At 38.0% G+C, this 16803-nt stretch overlaps 2 protein-coding genes across 6 annotated transcripts; both read right to left on the reverse strand.

The window, feature by feature from the left end:
• Positions 1 to 210: 210 nt before the first annotated feature.
• On the reverse strand, positions 211 to 4156 carry LOC126984891 (transmembrane protein 203-like). 3 transcript variants are annotated; one of them, XM_050839190.1, is made up of 6 exons: positions 3990 to 4156; positions 2873 to 3062; positions 2004 to 2169; positions 1641 to 1778; positions 1044 to 1173; positions 743 to 891 (listed from the first exon to the last, which is right to left on the reverse strand). In XM_050839190.1, the coding sequence occupies exons 2-5, from the start codon at positions 3026 to 3028 to the stop codon at positions 1124 to 1126; spliced, it is 510 nt and encodes a 169-aa protein (XP_050695147.1). In that variant the 5' UTR covers positions 3029 to 3062; positions 3990 to 4156; the 3' UTR covers positions 743 to 891; positions 1044 to 1123. The 3 variants fall into 3 exon arrangements, with proteins under 3 accessions (XP_050695151.1, XP_050695147.1, XP_050695150.1); XM_050839193.1 differs by having other exon boundaries at positions 2873 to 3058; positions 3990 to 4148; XM_050839194.1 differs by lacking the exons at positions 2004 to 2169; positions 2873 to 3062; positions 3990 to 4156 and having other exon boundaries at positions 211 to 891.
• A 1015-nt stretch (positions 4157 to 5171) lies between these two features.
• LOC126984919 (sideroflexin-1-like) lies at positions 5172 to 16584 on the reverse strand. 3 transcript variants are annotated; one of them, XM_050839196.1, is made up of 9 exons: positions 16431 to 16584; positions 15332 to 15487; positions 14303 to 14470; positions 13191 to 13289; positions 12624 to 12699; positions 12255 to 12340; positions 7613 to 7743; positions 5848 to 6032; positions 5172 to 5581 (listed from the first exon to the last, which is right to left on the reverse strand). In XM_050839196.1, the coding sequence occupies exons 2-9, from the start codon at positions 15478 to 15480 to the stop codon at positions 5522 to 5524; spliced, it is 954 nt and encodes a 317-aa protein (XP_050695153.1). In that variant the 5' UTR covers positions 15481 to 15487; positions 16431 to 16584; the 3' UTR covers positions 5172 to 5521. The 3 variants fall into 3 exon arrangements, with proteins under 3 accessions (XP_050695153.1, XP_050695154.1, XP_050695152.1); XM_050839197.1 differs by lacking the exon at positions 16431 to 16584 and adding an exon at positions 16070 to 16205; XM_050839195.1 differs by lacking the exons at positions 7613 to 7743; positions 16431 to 16584 and adding an exon at positions 8802 to 8929.
• Positions 16585 to 16803: the final 219 nt, after the last annotated feature.

Raw genomic sequence — 16803 nt, forward strand, 5'->3', positions numbered from 1 at the left:
TGCCACACCTGCATGCTGATCACTCAGCCACCTCCTCTCCATACCTTTCAATTTACCCTTGCATTGTACAGCTTTATAATCATTTAGTTAACCTAATGTATGTGCAATGTAATTGTTTTAACTATTGCAAGAATGTTATTTACATGACATTCCAACAGTAAACAAATGCAAATTCAATGAGCAGTTCAATAGGTGGCATTTAACCACTGATGCAAGGTAATAACATTTATTGGACAGTAACAAGTGAAGAATTCCATCATAACCATGAGTTTTTAATAAGGGATTTTCACAAGTAACCCATAACTATAAACCTAACCTGTGTTACACCCTGAATTCTCAGATTCAGTGAGTCATGACCGCAATAGTTTATACAAGATGATGATACTCTGCTGACTTATATGCACTGCATAAGTCACACACATCACTGAATCCAAGATTTTGAGATGCAAAAGGACTAAGTTGCTGATAAAGATGGAGATAAATTACACAAGTTTAGTTGCAAATTTAGGAGCAGTAGTTATCACTGGCATAATCACACTAGTTGAGATGGCAGGCTCGTATCAGTATCAACTGAAGGAGGACAAACACAGGAGACATGACAGCCGAGTACTCCAGGTGGGAAGGTTCACTTAGCTTGCGGCACAACAGAAACTTGAAGGTGAAGCCCAGAGTCAGGACGGAGAAGCTCCATAGTGCTCGCAGGGCAGCTGGCTTCAGTACTCCATCCAGGTACATGCGTATTAAAACTATAACACAGAAGTAGGTGTTGAGAGCATCGGCTATGAACATAGGGCTGAGGACCAGCCACCAGCTAACAGCAGAGAACACCTCCTCCACTCGAAGAACCACCAGCACCAGGGTGGCAAGTAATGCTGTCAGCCAGATAAACACCTGCAAGGATACACATAGTGATGGCATGTGTACAACATTTTACAATGCCTCTATTTTTTTCATGGTAAGATAACAAGGTAAAAATTGGAATAATGAGAGGCACTTTGTCATCAAAATGAAGACTGAAAGAATCATGTAGACTTTTCTCTCACCTCCAGAATGGAGACACCCAGCCACATAGTCAGTTCACGCAAACTGAAGAACATTGTGGCTCCCTGCAGTCACTTTTCTGTTACATAGGCTTGCTGTTGGGTGCTTTATGTCTCTTGCTTTCTGATAAAGCTGGAAAAATATTCTTGAAAGTAACTTTCTTAAACTTTTTCTTAATTACACTTTTCATATCTGGTAAGAAGTTTACTCCTGAAATCTACTTCACTGATTTATTATAGTATACTACTACTGCTGCTACAAGGCATGGCAACACCATATTCCAATCTAAAATCTATACACACAGTTAATCAAATCTTCAATTAGTCTTGCACAGTCCTTTTGGTCTTCAGAAGTGCACTACCACTTTGCAAGAATGTAGGTGGCACATTGCTTCACATAAAATGAATTTGCTAAGAATACACCATTGAAAATCATGTATAAATGTATATTATAAGCATTTGCACATTAAACACTTCAACTTTTACTTTTTAGTTTCAACTATATCTCATAAACACACACACACACACACACACACACTCTCTCTCTCTCTCTCTCTCTCTCTCTCTCTCTCTCTGAGTACCACAAACACAAATACTAACCTCCTTTTGAGCCCTGATCCTTTGTGCCGAGGGTTTCTTGGCTTGGCCTGTTCTGAAGGGAGATCTTTATGTGGATCACTGGTACTTCCTGCGAGTAGTAGTCCTGGTCTGCACCAGTTGGAGAGGCATGAAGGTCATCTGCAGGACAAGTGGTTAGCCTTAAGAATTATAACAAACAAATGCAAGATGGCACCACTATAAACACTTGCCTGCACCATAACAGACTGGAGCTGACCACCAGGGCCAACCGAGAAAGCCTATCTGCCACATAGGCGGACCATAAAAAAAAGCATAAAATACTAGGAAGCAATTGTAATTCACTTAAAAAAATGGATTGAGAGAGAGAAACTATGACAAACCCACCTGGCAAGTAAACTGTTGATGTGTTGGTGTGCACAGTAGCAGGAGAGCTGACTGCTGCCTGGAGCAAGAGTGCCAGGTTGATGGCATGAGGCACAGTCTGCCCCAGTCCATGCACCACCAGCCACCCACTCGCGCCCAGCACACTCAGACCCCGCTGGTATTGGCTCTGCAAAGCAAGAATAGGAATTATACAAAAAGAAAGTGACAGTGAAAAGAAATAATGTGCTGAAAAGTCATCCATAATGAAACTGAACACACCAAAATGTGATATATAATCAAAGAATATCCAATCAAAGGGAAGCCTCTCTGAACTGCATATGCTTTCTGGCACCCAGATTATATGTTCATTTGTTTGTTATCTGTGTGTGCATAAGCCACTTACTCGCAAACTGAGTTCAGCAGCCCCTAAATTTAAGGAACAGCAAGTGAGATGCTGTTATGGAGCAGCCCTTCTAGACCGTACGAGTCCACTGTATTTTTGTCATTTTCACCAATGTTGGCCTCATATAATTATGTGTCATTTTTGCCCCCTGCGAAACTTTGCCTCATTTAAGGGAGACTCATCTAATTAATAAGAAAAATACCACTTGCTATTACTACTACTGGTACTTTTCAAAAGTTGTAGTGATGTAGCTACCACCAATACTTTAAAAAGTATTGCTTGGCCATGTATGGGAATACATGAGAGCCTTAAATACTCTATAATACTTTTCCACATTATTACCTAAACTGAAGTCATTAATGAACACAATATGAGTATAATTCACTGGCAAATTATGAAGCCATACCAGGAAGGAAGTTTGTGCACAAAGTTCCACTGAAAACACTAAACTATAACAATTTTAAAGGATGCAGCAAAACCTACTCACCTTAAAATTGGAATTTTGGTCAAGATACAGGTCGTTGATTCTCTTGGGAAGGTGTCGGGGCAGCCTCTGCCTCAGCCACTGCTCTCTGGGGTCAATGTTGATTGTGATGTTGCTTTTGCCAGATGGGGAGCTGACATAATTCTGTTCTGTGGCCATTACATGGCTGTGCTGACTGTTCTCCAGGCCCTTACTTGAAAATAATTTACAGATTTGTATCTCTTATTAATCATACAAAAAATATTAGTATTATTACACAAAAGGACTTGTCTCTCACTCGTCGTAGCAACCTGTCGCTGTAGAAGTAATTTTACAGGAATAGATTAATATTTTACTTGCAGTAGGTTAAAGTCCTTAAAATAGACAGCTTACTACTTAAGGTTACTGTCAGTAGGTTTACACAAGGCTTTGTTAATAAAAAAAATACTGAGTTGCCGTGCGCAGGTTAGTTAGTGGCCTAGTCTGCCATCCAGAATTATGTGTAATTCTGGAGTTTTACCTTGCTAAAATTATAGAACTACACCCATCGGGACACTAACCACCAGTGACAACAATCAATGGTGAAGCACAAAGTGTATCAAGTATTTATCATAAATAATTAAATCTAACGTAGTCTAACCTGACCTAACCTAACTAAATCTAGCCTAACCATAACTGATCTGTGATTTGCTGCCAAAATGTGATAAACAGAAATAAATCCCTCGATATATCACCCCTTAACATATTTTAACAATACCTTGTGAATGACTGATTTATTTGCAACAGCACAGTATCACAGCAGTGTTGTATGTACATAAAGTACTTCATATAGCACAATGGTGTCATTCACAGAGAGATGGGTGCACTTATATAATTATATCCCAAGTGTCCCCCAATAACTTGACCTTAAACAAAATTTACCTAAATATGCCTACCTCGCAAAGTAGGTAGTCTATAGCCCCATTCAGCATCCGTGATGACAGGAGTGACAACTTTGAGAGGCAAGCACACAGGGGAGGCTGACCTAAGTAATCCCCACTAGAACTTGCGACAAGTAAGACAAATAAGTAAGTAGCCTCCCTACAGTCGCTGAAATAAGGTTAGTCACTGATCAACAATGTATGAGTGTTGGTGCTTTTACCTTTCTGTATCTTCTTCCTCAGTGATCTAGACTTCTAGAGGGCTGGGAAGGCCATGGACACGCAGGCAGCTCCACGAGCCCCTATGTGCAGTAGGCTGGCCAAGGCTGTGCCCTGCGTGAGGAGCCGCGGTGCCGTGCGAGAGGCGGAATGTAAACAAACCCGCGGGGCTCAATCAGAGAGACTTGGGTTCAAGCATGGCTCAGTGCTCAAGGCCCATGCAGACACACCGACCAAGAAAGTCTGTGTTTATTACTTATTAGTTATATGTAGGAACGTCGGCGATAGGGGTGCAAATTACTCCCTAATAATTTAATGATAAAGGGCATATCTAATGTGTGTGTGTGTGTGTGTGTGTGTGTGTTTTTTGCCCTTGAGCTCCTTTCTTTACTATAATATATATATATATATATATATATATATATATATATATATATATATATATATATATATAGAGAGAGTGATCGAGGTAGCCTATCCCCTGGCTGCCTGGGATTGAACCCGCGACCAGAGCGAGGGAGAGCCCTCCTTACAGAGTCAATAAAGAGTTACCCCAAGAGAGAGAGAGAGATAGAGAGAGAGAAAAAATATATATATATATATATATAGATAGAGATAGATAGATAGATAGAGAGAGAGAAAAATATATATATATATATATATATATAGAGAGAGAGAGAGAGAGAGAGAGAGAGAGAGAGAGAGAGAGAATTTTTTTTTTTTACAACAAAGGAGAGCTCAAGGGCACAAAAAAAAAAAAAAAAAATAAATAAAAAAAAAAAAGCCCGCTACTCGCTGCTCCCAAAAAAGAATCAAAAGAGGTGGCCGAAAGAAAGGTCAATTTTGAACATAAAAACTATTAAGCCTCTAAAATTGAAAAAAAAAGCATAAATAATGCAATACAAAATCAGAATACAGAGTGTTTTAGGATTTTATCATTATTGTTACTATTACATTGACTATACTAATATTAGTACTACTACCACAACTATTAATATGCATATTGGTTGTCAAAAATTATTTAAAAGTGAAAAAATATGAGCTGCATGGTAGTTAGGATCATGTAGCTCTTCCAGGGTTACAAGAGAGCACTACCTTTCTCACCAGGAAGCTGCTGTGGGCAGGGATCAAACTCACAACCTCTGGATCCCAAGCTGAACAAGGTGCAGAGTAAAACAATCATGGAGTTGTTTTACATTGTATTTTCCAACTTTAAATGACCATGACACAGATGGTCAGTCCTAGCTTTGCACTGTTACTGTCACATAAAAACATACCGATGCTGTATTTAAATTATGCTTTAGATATTGCACACATTTAAGGAGAAACCTAATTAGATAAGTACAATAAACTATGATGACACTGTCTTTTTTGCAGACATAAAATATTAAGCGTATTTGAAACTTTCAAAGATATATCTCACAGAAGAATGTTAATGCATTAAAATTATATACAAAACCAAAGGTCACATATACAAATGGGGTGACTCACTTGACCATCACCCTAATATTACAACCATTGAACACAACCACTCCTACAGACCCTTGTTGTAGTACACAACCTCTGGGGGATTGGGCAGCTTGTTGATCTTCTCCTGAAACATCCAAATATACTGTTAAAGTACTTATGAAAATATGATGCACAAAATGTATCTTTATATCAAAATATCTGACTGCAGCAAAACATTAAATTCACAAATGACAATGTAAGAAAACATAATATTGGCCTTTAATGATACCAAGAGACCAGGCAACAACAGAAAGAAATTTGACATTTGTGGTAGATTCACATTGTCATCTAGACCCCAGTAGTGACAGGTGGAAGCTGTCTTGCCACAGCACAGTCCCTCAGCACACCCACCTGCACTTCAGGCTCCAGACTGGACACAGCAATAGATGCCTTCTGAGGGAAAAGAGCACAGCATGCTGGGGTGGCAAAAGTGAGGCACACACCACACAGTGCCACTTGTAAAGGAGCAGATATCCATGGCATCCGGCGCAGGGTGCCACGCTTCTCAAGTATATTCATTACAATAGGCGGTAACACTGAAAACAAAACATTGATTTTTTAGTACAATAAGAAACTACCTGATGTAATTAGTAAAAGCTTTATAACCCCCAATATAAGTAGAGGGTTGAGAACTGTGTCACAATTTATAAAAGCACACAATACGTTAACAGTTTTGGATAATGACCAGTGTGTAATGCGGGGGAAAACAGAGAAATCAATAACCTCAAATAACTAATGTATTAACTGTGACATGGGAATGTCTGCCCTGCATCTTACAATCCCATGCTTAACAGTTAATACATTAGTTATTTAAGGTTACTGATTTCTCTGTTTTCCCCTGCATTACACGACCACTCCACCGCAACTTTAGAACTGTCCTCAGTCATCTAAAGCTAGACCAAAATGTTTCACTTCCTTCCTCACATATGTTACTTCCTTATCAGTTAACTTCCTCTTTTCTCTAGGAAAGGGTTGTGTTTCTCAAATGCATTCAACAAAAAACAATCAAAAGATCCCAACAAAACTGTTATATTACTTCTCAAAGGCAATAAAATCAATTCCAAATCATGGCATGCAGCATGTCTGCAGGCTTGCTTACTGTGTATAACTGTGTATAGCTGAGAGTTTATTTCAGCGATTGGACACCCCAGGCTATCACAAAGTCTGAGAATAGTGTTCACAAACATGACTGGTTTACCACTTGTCATTGAACAATGTCCTTCAAAGAGGACAGCAAGGAATGAAGGCTACAACAACCTAAGCTAAGGGATGACTGGACAGCTTTGCCAAATATGTGTTAGCTGTTTTGTGTTCTGTAAGTCCATTCATAAATGTTTTCTAAATCAATTATATTTTCAACTATTGCAATTACCTCATGAAATCCAAACTTACTTAATATTATTTTCAATATTCATAAACATATTCATGGGAGGACTACATTGAAAACAAGTATTTATATATACTCTCATATGATACCCTAAGTAAACTGTGCATGTGTATAAAACAAGAAATAAAAATCAATTGGCCAATCAGCACCCGCCCAGCCAGGATTTGAATTCAGACCTAACAAAGGCAGTTGACCAGCATGAACAACAAATTTGGTCACTTTACACTAGTGACACTGTCACACTCACAGCAATTATATGATTTGTTCTTGCTGATTCACTGACTCTTTCACCAGGACTTAAATTTGAGATTCTTCCATTTCTGTTAAGAATTTTAGATAAGGAACTGCAATGAAATTAGTAAAAAAATATTTCTAATTGATTTTTAGGCCAAAGAAAGACAGGTTGAGTATACCTAGCCAGGGCTTGAACCACAAGCATGGCGCACGCCTGTGGTTCGAGTCCTGGTTGGGTATACTTTAATTGATATTATGAAATTTCCGATATTAGCACTACAAACAATTAATACTAGATGAAAATAACTGCAGGAATGTCAATGGCAACTACGACAAATATGAGCTATGTATACATATACAGAGTGACTACTCCAGTACACAGCAATATAGCCCACAATCTAAGTTAGTAGGTTTCACAACGACTATCAATGCGTCCACAACTAAGATGTACGTACGTACTCAATCATCACATCATATGTAATGACAGTGTCTTACCACAGCTGGGGACAGCCATGAGAATCCGTGAGAGGGCCACCATCGTGACTCCTCTGCGGGCTGCTGCCTTACTGTATCCCACTGTGTTGTTTTCCTGGTCCAGAAGCATCACCCCCGTTTCACGCCACTCTCTAAGTCACACAAGGGCTGAGTCATTCACCACACACAAGTCTAGCCACCACAAAGCCAACCTCTTACTCTCTCACACCACATTTATCAGAGTACTGACATTTCCACTCACCATTCCATTGTGCATGTTAGTGATTGATAAGTGAATGTTGGATGGCAATGACATCAAAGAATTTTTTGTCTGCCTTACTATACGGTATGTACACATGCTTTTCTATAGTACTGACATGCACAATAATTACCCCTTACCCTCACACTGTAAGACACTACAAGTGAGCTATTCATTACTACAACACTAGACATTAAACCCCAAAGAAAAAAGCCAGGGAGATCTTTATTCTTAACACAACTCACACCTCTTAAAAAAATATTTTCATACTATACAGCAAGGTAAAAAAATGTACTCAGTATTTAAGCTTGATATACACCTGCAGGTATGATTCAAGGCTTGTGATGATCCAAGCCAGGCTGAAAACTTATTATTATTCAAAAGTTGCGACATGTTTTCAACATTGATCGTTTATGAATTTAAAATTCACTACATACTGTACTGGGTAGGGGGATTTTTTTTATTATTATTATTTTTTTTTTTTACATTTTAATATCCTTGTAAAATTTTGGTGTATATTGAAAAGGGTTTAATATGTTCACAGAGGCTCATTATTCTCATTGAAATCTTAATTCCAGCCACATGATGATGGTAATGGTTTCATCTTTTTTTCTAAAATGTCTTCTGGTTGCAACCTGCTACAAATAGTTTAAAATATCAGTAAATACAAAGAGACCATGATTACAGAAGTTATTAGGTATACCATCCATCAGTTCCACTTTTTATGAATGATGTTCTGAAGTTAGAGGAAAGAAAACATGCAAGGAAGAGAATTAATGTACAGAACTGATAATTAGTCAGTTTGTGTATGCACAAGAAAATCTGCATTAACTTCAAATTACATAGAGATACATCAACAGGGTGATAGCAGTGCAAGAGTCTTGCTACCAACATATTTTTCCTTATACTTCCCCTCTGGTAAGTGGGTAAAACAGCATACAATATACTAACCCATGCCAGGAGAGGCCATCAAGATACGAGACACACACACAGCTGCAATGCCCCACTTGGCAGCTGTCTTGCTGTTTCCCACTTTGTTTCCATTCTTATCCAGGAGTGTGACTCCATCTTGAAGCTCCCTATGTGGTAATGTACACTTGTCTATATGGGCACAGGGACACACAGGGGCTAAGGTTATTAGCTAATGCTATGGATGAAAGAAAAATTAGCCATGGAGATCTACAGTTAAAAATTAATTCATAAGAACTAAGAAAAATCTATCAAAACCACTGAGTTAGTAGTTGTCTTCTCTTATTACTGAATCAATAATTTGATTTAATTTAATTGTTAATTCCTATAATCTAAATCTAAATGAATTCACTCTTTGAGAAGTTTCAGTAAACCTTGAGGTTAGTTGTACCTGAATTATGTATTTACCTATTTTCTGCTTCTTTACTCCTATGTAATGCACTGTGTGTACTGAGATGACTTTGGCTAGGTCAATATTTTTTTTAAAAACATGGAAACCCAAAGTAATGAGTAAGTTTTGTATCTCAACCACTACATCACTGAACATCAGTGTCTTGGTGATGAAATGAGACAGATACTTAAATAATATCCCACTCCTGCTAAACAAAAGATATGTTCATGCTTTGCCAGTAGTATATATATATATATATATATATATATATATATATATATATATATATATATATATATATATATATATATATATATATATATATATATATATATATATATATATATATATATATATATATATATATATATATATATATATATATATATATATATATATATATATATATATATATGGAAAGTGTTGCTACATACACTTGCATGTAGTGTTCACTTGTCATTGTTTTATCCTTAGGGAGGAGATACAGCCCTCCATGCCCCCCATCACCACTAAATGCAGTCCACACCATTACACTAGGAGGGTGTTTCACAGTTTTACATGTGCACTGAGGCAAGTAGCGGTTGGAGTTCTTGGGATACCTCACTTTCCCTTGCCGTGTTCTGATGCATCTGAAGCTGCTTTCATCACTAAAAAGCACGTTCCTCCATTGCTCTGGAGTCCACTCCTTGTATTTGCGTGCAAATGCAAGTCTCTTCTGTCTCATCAGCTTTGTAAGAAGGGGTTTGTCGGCCGGCCTGAATGTTGGTAAGTCAAGTTCCTTTTGTAGCCGTTCCTGGATGGTTCGCTCTGAGACATCTAACAGATCTGGGTGCAACTTCTTCAGTTCACAAGCTGTAATCCACGGATCCTTCATAACCTCACGCTTCATGAGGGTATCACTCGCCTTGGATGCCTTTCTTGGCCTCCCAGACGCTGGTTTTCTTAGAGGTATGGTGTTTGGAGGGAGGGTGCCAGCGGATGCAATCAGGCAGCGAATGGTGCTTTTGTGTTGCCGTGTACGTCTGGAAATTTCTTTTGTTGGCACATTTTCAGTCTTCCATGCCAAAATTCTGGTCTTTTCTTCATTGCTGAGGTTGGCTGGAGCCATGCAGATACCATAGCATAAAAATAGGAAGGCTGGGAGGAAAAAAGAGGTACATAGGGCATTATGGAATGGAAAAAGTGTTGTACAGTCTCTCTCCACGGCAGCTCACTGAGCACCGAGGCGAAAACCGTCAGCCCAGAGACATACCCTCACCCTCACATTTCCCGCGCTCATGGCAGCAATACAAGACGTACAAAAATGGTGCGAATTGGCTCCACTGTACGAAAGCCAACCTCACCATAATTCGTAATTCGGAGATTTCCGGCAGTAGTGCGCAATACTTTCCGCGTACACTGTATGTATGTATGTGTGTGTATATATATACATATATATATATATATATATATATATATATATATATATATATATATATATATATATATATATATATATATATATATATATATATATATATATATATATATATATATATATATATATATATATATATATATATATATATATATATATATATATATATATATATATATATATATATATATAAAAGCAGTAAATAATTAAAATACACATTTCAACATGCTCACATTCTGGGCAACCACCTCTGTAAGTAATTGAATTTGTTAGCAAATGGAATCATTGGCTACTCAGTACTCATGGTACTTCAGCATGCTATGTTTATAAATATATTTTTTTTTACATTAATGCAATCCTAACAATTTCCTTGAATCATGCATACCTGGTTGCATTACCTGTTCTATACATGTAGGGGAAAAATGTCTTTTCTGTGCAGTTTCTCACAGCTATGTCACCAAACTGACTCCTTTCATGCATACCTACTGCTTTTGACTCACCTATGTTACAAACTTCTTCATTTTATCTCCATCCTCCCTTTCTACCCCTCTGTCTCTTTTCCACAGCCTCATACCTGGACACTGTGATCAGTTTAGTTTTGTCTACGAGGCACATGAAAGCCAGGCTCTTTTTCCGTTAAGAAATCATTGATGTCTAGTCTAGTCAAGATTGTTATCTATATTTGCATTTGCCACTTTCAATTCTTTCATGTTGTCTATTCTGTCCTCATTTCCTCTCACCATAGATGCCATTTCCTCAATCTCTAGTCCATTACTCTGTCTGGGGCATGGTGTTCTGGTGGGTTAGAATGTAAAGTACCTTGAATGTGCCCTCCCTTTTAGCCACTCATTTCTGTATATTTTTCATAGGAGCAGTGCTTAGCGGGCATTTTTTGTTTTGCCCTTGAGTTGCTTCCTATACAGTAAAAAAAAAAGGTGGGAATGAGGCAGATTGAATCCCAGTGCCACTATGTGACATCAGGAAGGCATCCTGTCTTAAACCCCAAGCCTTAACCCCAAAGATCCCTATGTAAACATGGGTAAAAGCTGTGAAGACAAAGAAGAAGAACCATGTCTTCTCTTTTGTTCTCTGAGAATTTTTTGCCTTTGTTTCCCTGACTAATATTTTTATTTTGGCCTGTTCTTCCTTGTTAAAATCTCTTCTTATCCTAATTTTATTCATTTTTTCTTTGTCTGCCAGTTTCCATTTCTCCTCTTCCAAACATTTTATATCTTCTCTCTGTCTGTTAGTTTCAGATTGTGAGTGAATAAGCAAGTATGTGTGAGATTAATAAAACTCAATACTACGATGAAAATTACTAAATGCAGCATTAATATAAGCTCTTTTACTTCCCCTAAAGCTTGACAACTGCAGCTTCCACACTACTGCATACCATATCCATTTAAATATTTGTACTAAACTGTCAGGATTATAGCTAACCGATAATATATTCAGTCTTAACAGCAACAAAGATGGTGAGCAGAAATGTCAGTACCCTTCATAAAACTACAATCCTCCTTTAAGCAAAGTGAAAAATAGTTTTTACAGCCAAAGCTTCAAGCCAATATTAATTTTCACAGCAGAAAACCTGCATGTAAGTTAACAACCAACTGGTGAAAAGGCTTACTTCATTCTCATCATGGGAATGTTGACACAGTTTGCAGCCGCCACTGCTGTGAAGGGCACCATTCGGCCAACCAGAGGAGGCATGGACTGAAGAACAACCAGAGTATACAGTTAAGTCTTACAAATAGCTTGATATCCAATGATATGTGAAAAAAGCATCTTTTCATTGAATCAGCTTTTTGAATAATAAATAAAGGTTTATGTTTTCTTTTGAACACTTAACAAAAGCCATTTCTGTTCAATAAGCTAAAACAATTGATAACAAATCAAATGCCCTTTCCAAGTACATATTTTGGATTGATTAAAACTTTTAATTTAATATTGAAAGCAGTTTAAGTTCAGAGCTGAAATAATTAAGGAGAAATTTTACCTTGACTAGACTGTTGAGCCCCAAGGCTGTAACTAATGCTCCTCCTGTGGCAAGCACATATGAGGTTCCCAGCTGCCTGCAAAACAGTAACTTTGTTTTTAAAAAAATACAAGAACCTTTTTTCTCTTTGTGATACCTTAGAGAACCACACGTAAAATGAGTTAGTGTTTCACAAACAAATACAATCTTTGAATCAACACACCACTATAATTTGATGTAGCTTGACCATCTCAAGTATTTATCTCATGATAAGATCTCCTGTAGTGGCTTGCTGATCCCAATACAAACCTGTATACAATACAGCCTGTCCCTTGACAACCATTCTAAGATATATTTCTATCATAAGTTATTTCTCTTTTATTCCTTCATCAAATGCTATGACCTGGCATATCTGGTGGCACAAAAGTACCCAATGACATCTTTGCATTACATCAGATTTCTTTGCAATCACAATAAATTTAGCAAACAAATTGAGTTACCAATCAATATTCATCCCATATCTAACGAGAGGTCTGATATCACAAGGTGGATATTACAAAAGCTATAAATCCAGAACAAGCCACTTACTGCACACTAATGGGTGAGTCCCCAGAGCGGTTAGTGTAGTTTACAAGGGCGTTGAAAGACTGGTTAATCCACTGCCAAAAAATCACTGCTGGAGTTGTCCTGGAAGTAAAGAAAAAGGTCGTTTTCATCTAAGGTAATATGTTTCAAAAGTTTCTGTGATTACATTAGCTGATATGTTATTTTACCAGTATATATAATTATTTTTTATATCTGTATGTAGATGCAAACACAGACTCAGCACAAGAACTGCCTCAAACACGTGCTACCACAATTTACCTACCCAAAGATTCCCCAGATATTCATTTATCAATCAGCCCAAAAAGGGAGGACATGTGACTGGATGAAGTAGATGGCAAGTGCTTCTGACCAAGATTGAACTTAGGGCCCAGTTATTCACAGCCAGGTATACTAACTGTTACACTACTTCAAAGGAATTATCCTCAGATTTATGCAGGAATATATGTACAATGTACATGGGTGGTGTTGACCATCACAAATTATTTCTCTTGATATTATTCATTATTATCCATCATCTAAAGGACTGAAGTCTGTATCAGTCCGTTGAGAGAAGGGAAGGAAGGGAAATAATGTGAGGTGCAGACATCATGGGGTGCACAGAGTGGATGATCAGTTGTTGGCAAGCTTCACCTTGGTTCCCACGGTTGACATTATATTCCACTTTGAAATTACATCTTTGAATTCCGAATTGTCTGTCTTGTATATATTTTTGTGTTTGTCAGAACTTTGTCTTGTGTAATATTGATGTGTAATTTATCCCCAAATGGTCACAAAAATGGCAAGTTCACTAAATACACTACAGACACATCTTTTCCCTGTGGTTGATTGATTAATTGGGGAATATAATTGTTGAGCTGCACCTACAGTTATCATATGGCGCTGCTTTATACCTGGGGGATGGAATGGTACCTGTTGTGGGGTGGGATCTTGGCTAAATCTGATTTCAGGCTAAGTTGGACTGGCTTTAGCACCAATTAATCTTACTTTGCCTGGTCTTACTGTACATATAGAAATCCACAATTTTTTAACAATTTATATTTGATGTCTTAAAATACCATGAGATATAAAACTACATAAGGGTAAGTAGGACTCACTTGTAGAAGGTGAGCATGCAGCCTGTTATGGTCATGTTCATTGGCACCTGGGCAGACATGCGGCCAATCAGCATCATCTTCTCACCGGTATCTGGATGGAAAGCTGAATCATATATATTTTTGGCTTTCCATATTTCATCATCTGTTAGGTTCACATCTTCGCCCTTCCTGTAAAACAAAAATTATATATATATATATATATATATATATATATATATATATATATATATATATATATATATATATATATATATATATATATATATATATATATATATATATATATATATATATATATATATATATATATATATATATATATATATATATATATATATATATATATATATGATGTGATTTTTTATTATTATAATTGTAGTATATTTTCTCGATAAAAAGTAGGGTAAAGCCCCTTAAAAGTTGTCCCCATGACATTTGCTGGGATTTAGGAGCAAACAACTCCCTGAATTTCCAAAAAATGCAAGTAATCAATGTTTTTTCCAGCATGATACATCATTTAACTCAACCAAAATATTTGAGAACCCATTTCTATTATGAAGGTACAATAAAACTGCATTACCAACAATTATATTCAACTTTTCCCTCTCATACACCCATCATATTCATCCACAGTCCTTTGCAGCACCCTCTCATTTTCTGCCAAGAACACTATCATCAATAAATAGGCCTCCCACCACAGATTGCTCTCTATCTCTCACTTTCAGTCTTTGCCCTAAACGCCCTACTCTGGCTTTCCTATTTTTTATACAACCATTCAGAGGTGGGATTCAAATTTTTTAAGAACAGGTTCTCTCACTCCAAGACTCGCTAACAACAGGTTCTTATAACTTATAAGTAAAAGGTGTTCATGGGGGAAAAATTGAGAACCCCTGATTTAAGCTAAGAGTAACAACCGGTTCTTGGGATTAAAGAAATTCCAAGAACAGGTTCTTGTGAACCGGTGCGAACCGGCTGAATCCCATCACTGCAACCATCCATGTTTGTATGTGTGTGTGTTGCCATACATACTTGTATCTAGTGACTATGTCCTTAGCCCTCTCCAACTGCTCCGGGGAACACAGCAGGTTGAGTGGGTTGGTGATGGTAAAGAAGTGCTGGGCCCGCCCCTCGTAGGTGCCCTGGTCCCATCGTGGCTCATCAATGTTGATGCGACTCATCTTGTCCCTGAAAGACAACAAAAGGCATCATATTTTACACATGAATGAATGCTCAGTGTCTTGATGAACTGATATTACCACCTAAATGCACAGAAATAAGGAAAAATATGCACTTAATCCCTCACAAGACCATGAGGGAGGTGGACTCTGCCGCTGCTGAAGTGAGCCGCTGCCCCGACCACCACTGAGACAACGGCATTTCACGAAGCATACGGTATTGAAAGTAATAATTATCAAAAATAAATAAACTTAACAGATCTAACCTAACCTAACAAACTCAGAATGGAGGGGGGGATTGCCCCCTCAACTCCCCTTATTTTAATCTAACCAGAGCTAACATCACCCCCTTGACCCCCCTTATCTAAATCTAACCAAACCTAACATCTGGATATATGCAGACATGGAACTATCACTGAGCCAATAATGGTATGAGAATTGGAAATAATAACCGTGTGGTAAACCTGGTAATCAGTTTATCTATAAAATCATTCACCAAAATGTGAGTAAGTTACACTGGGTTTTACCACTTCAACATGCAAAAAGTAATTCAGCAAATCAAATCAGTATAAATATATTGTAGTCTCCACACTTGTCAAACCCTGGAGCTGCTGTGGCAATGGCTGAGTGGCACTGAAGGGGCCAAGAAGTGAGGACCTGGCACCGAGATCAGACACAAGTGTGGTGTTGATTAAAGAAGATTACTTAATCCCCTGGCAGCTCCGAGGCTTAGCAGCTGAATCACAGTTATCACACACGGCTACAGATAACGCCGTGCTCGCCCTGACATGCCTCCTCTGCTGGGGTGCTGGGTACAGGCACACCAGAAGGCAGTCCCCTCACCCTCAGAGGAACACGAGACGAGGCTGACATCCAACCTTCATGTTATTCGCTTAGGATGCTTAGCTGTAACGATATTCAATAGGCATGTAAGCAGAGCAGATGATACCCACCCTTGTAGCTGCTTAGTGTTTATCCCGTGGCCGCCGGTGTGTGCCTGAGTGCCGAGAGGTGGCCGTGTCCTTGGCCTTGGGTGCTGCTTCTTCTTCTTCTTTATTCTTTTGACCTGTGTCGCTCGGTTGTCTTCTTTTCTTTTGCTTCTTCTTCTTCTTCTCGTCTTTTCTAGCTTCTTCTGCTGCTGCTTCTTCTCTTCTTGGTCCTCTGTTTCTTCTTTTATTCTCTCTTATTTTGACCTGTCGCTCGGTTGTCTTCTCTTCTTTTGCTTCTTCTGATTCTTCTTCTTCTCGTCTTCTCTAGCTTCTTCTTCTCTTCTTGCTCCTCTGCTTCTTTTTTTTTCTGCTTCTTCTTCTTCTCTTCCTTAATTCT

This window comes from Eriocheir sinensis, chromosome 5, assembly GCF_024679095.1.
Source record: "Eriocheir sinensis breed Jianghai 21 chromosome 5, ASM2467909v1, whole genome shotgun sequence".
Taxonomy (NCBI): Eukaryota; Metazoa; Arthropoda; class Malacostraca; order Decapoda; family Varunidae; genus Eriocheir; species Eriocheir sinensis.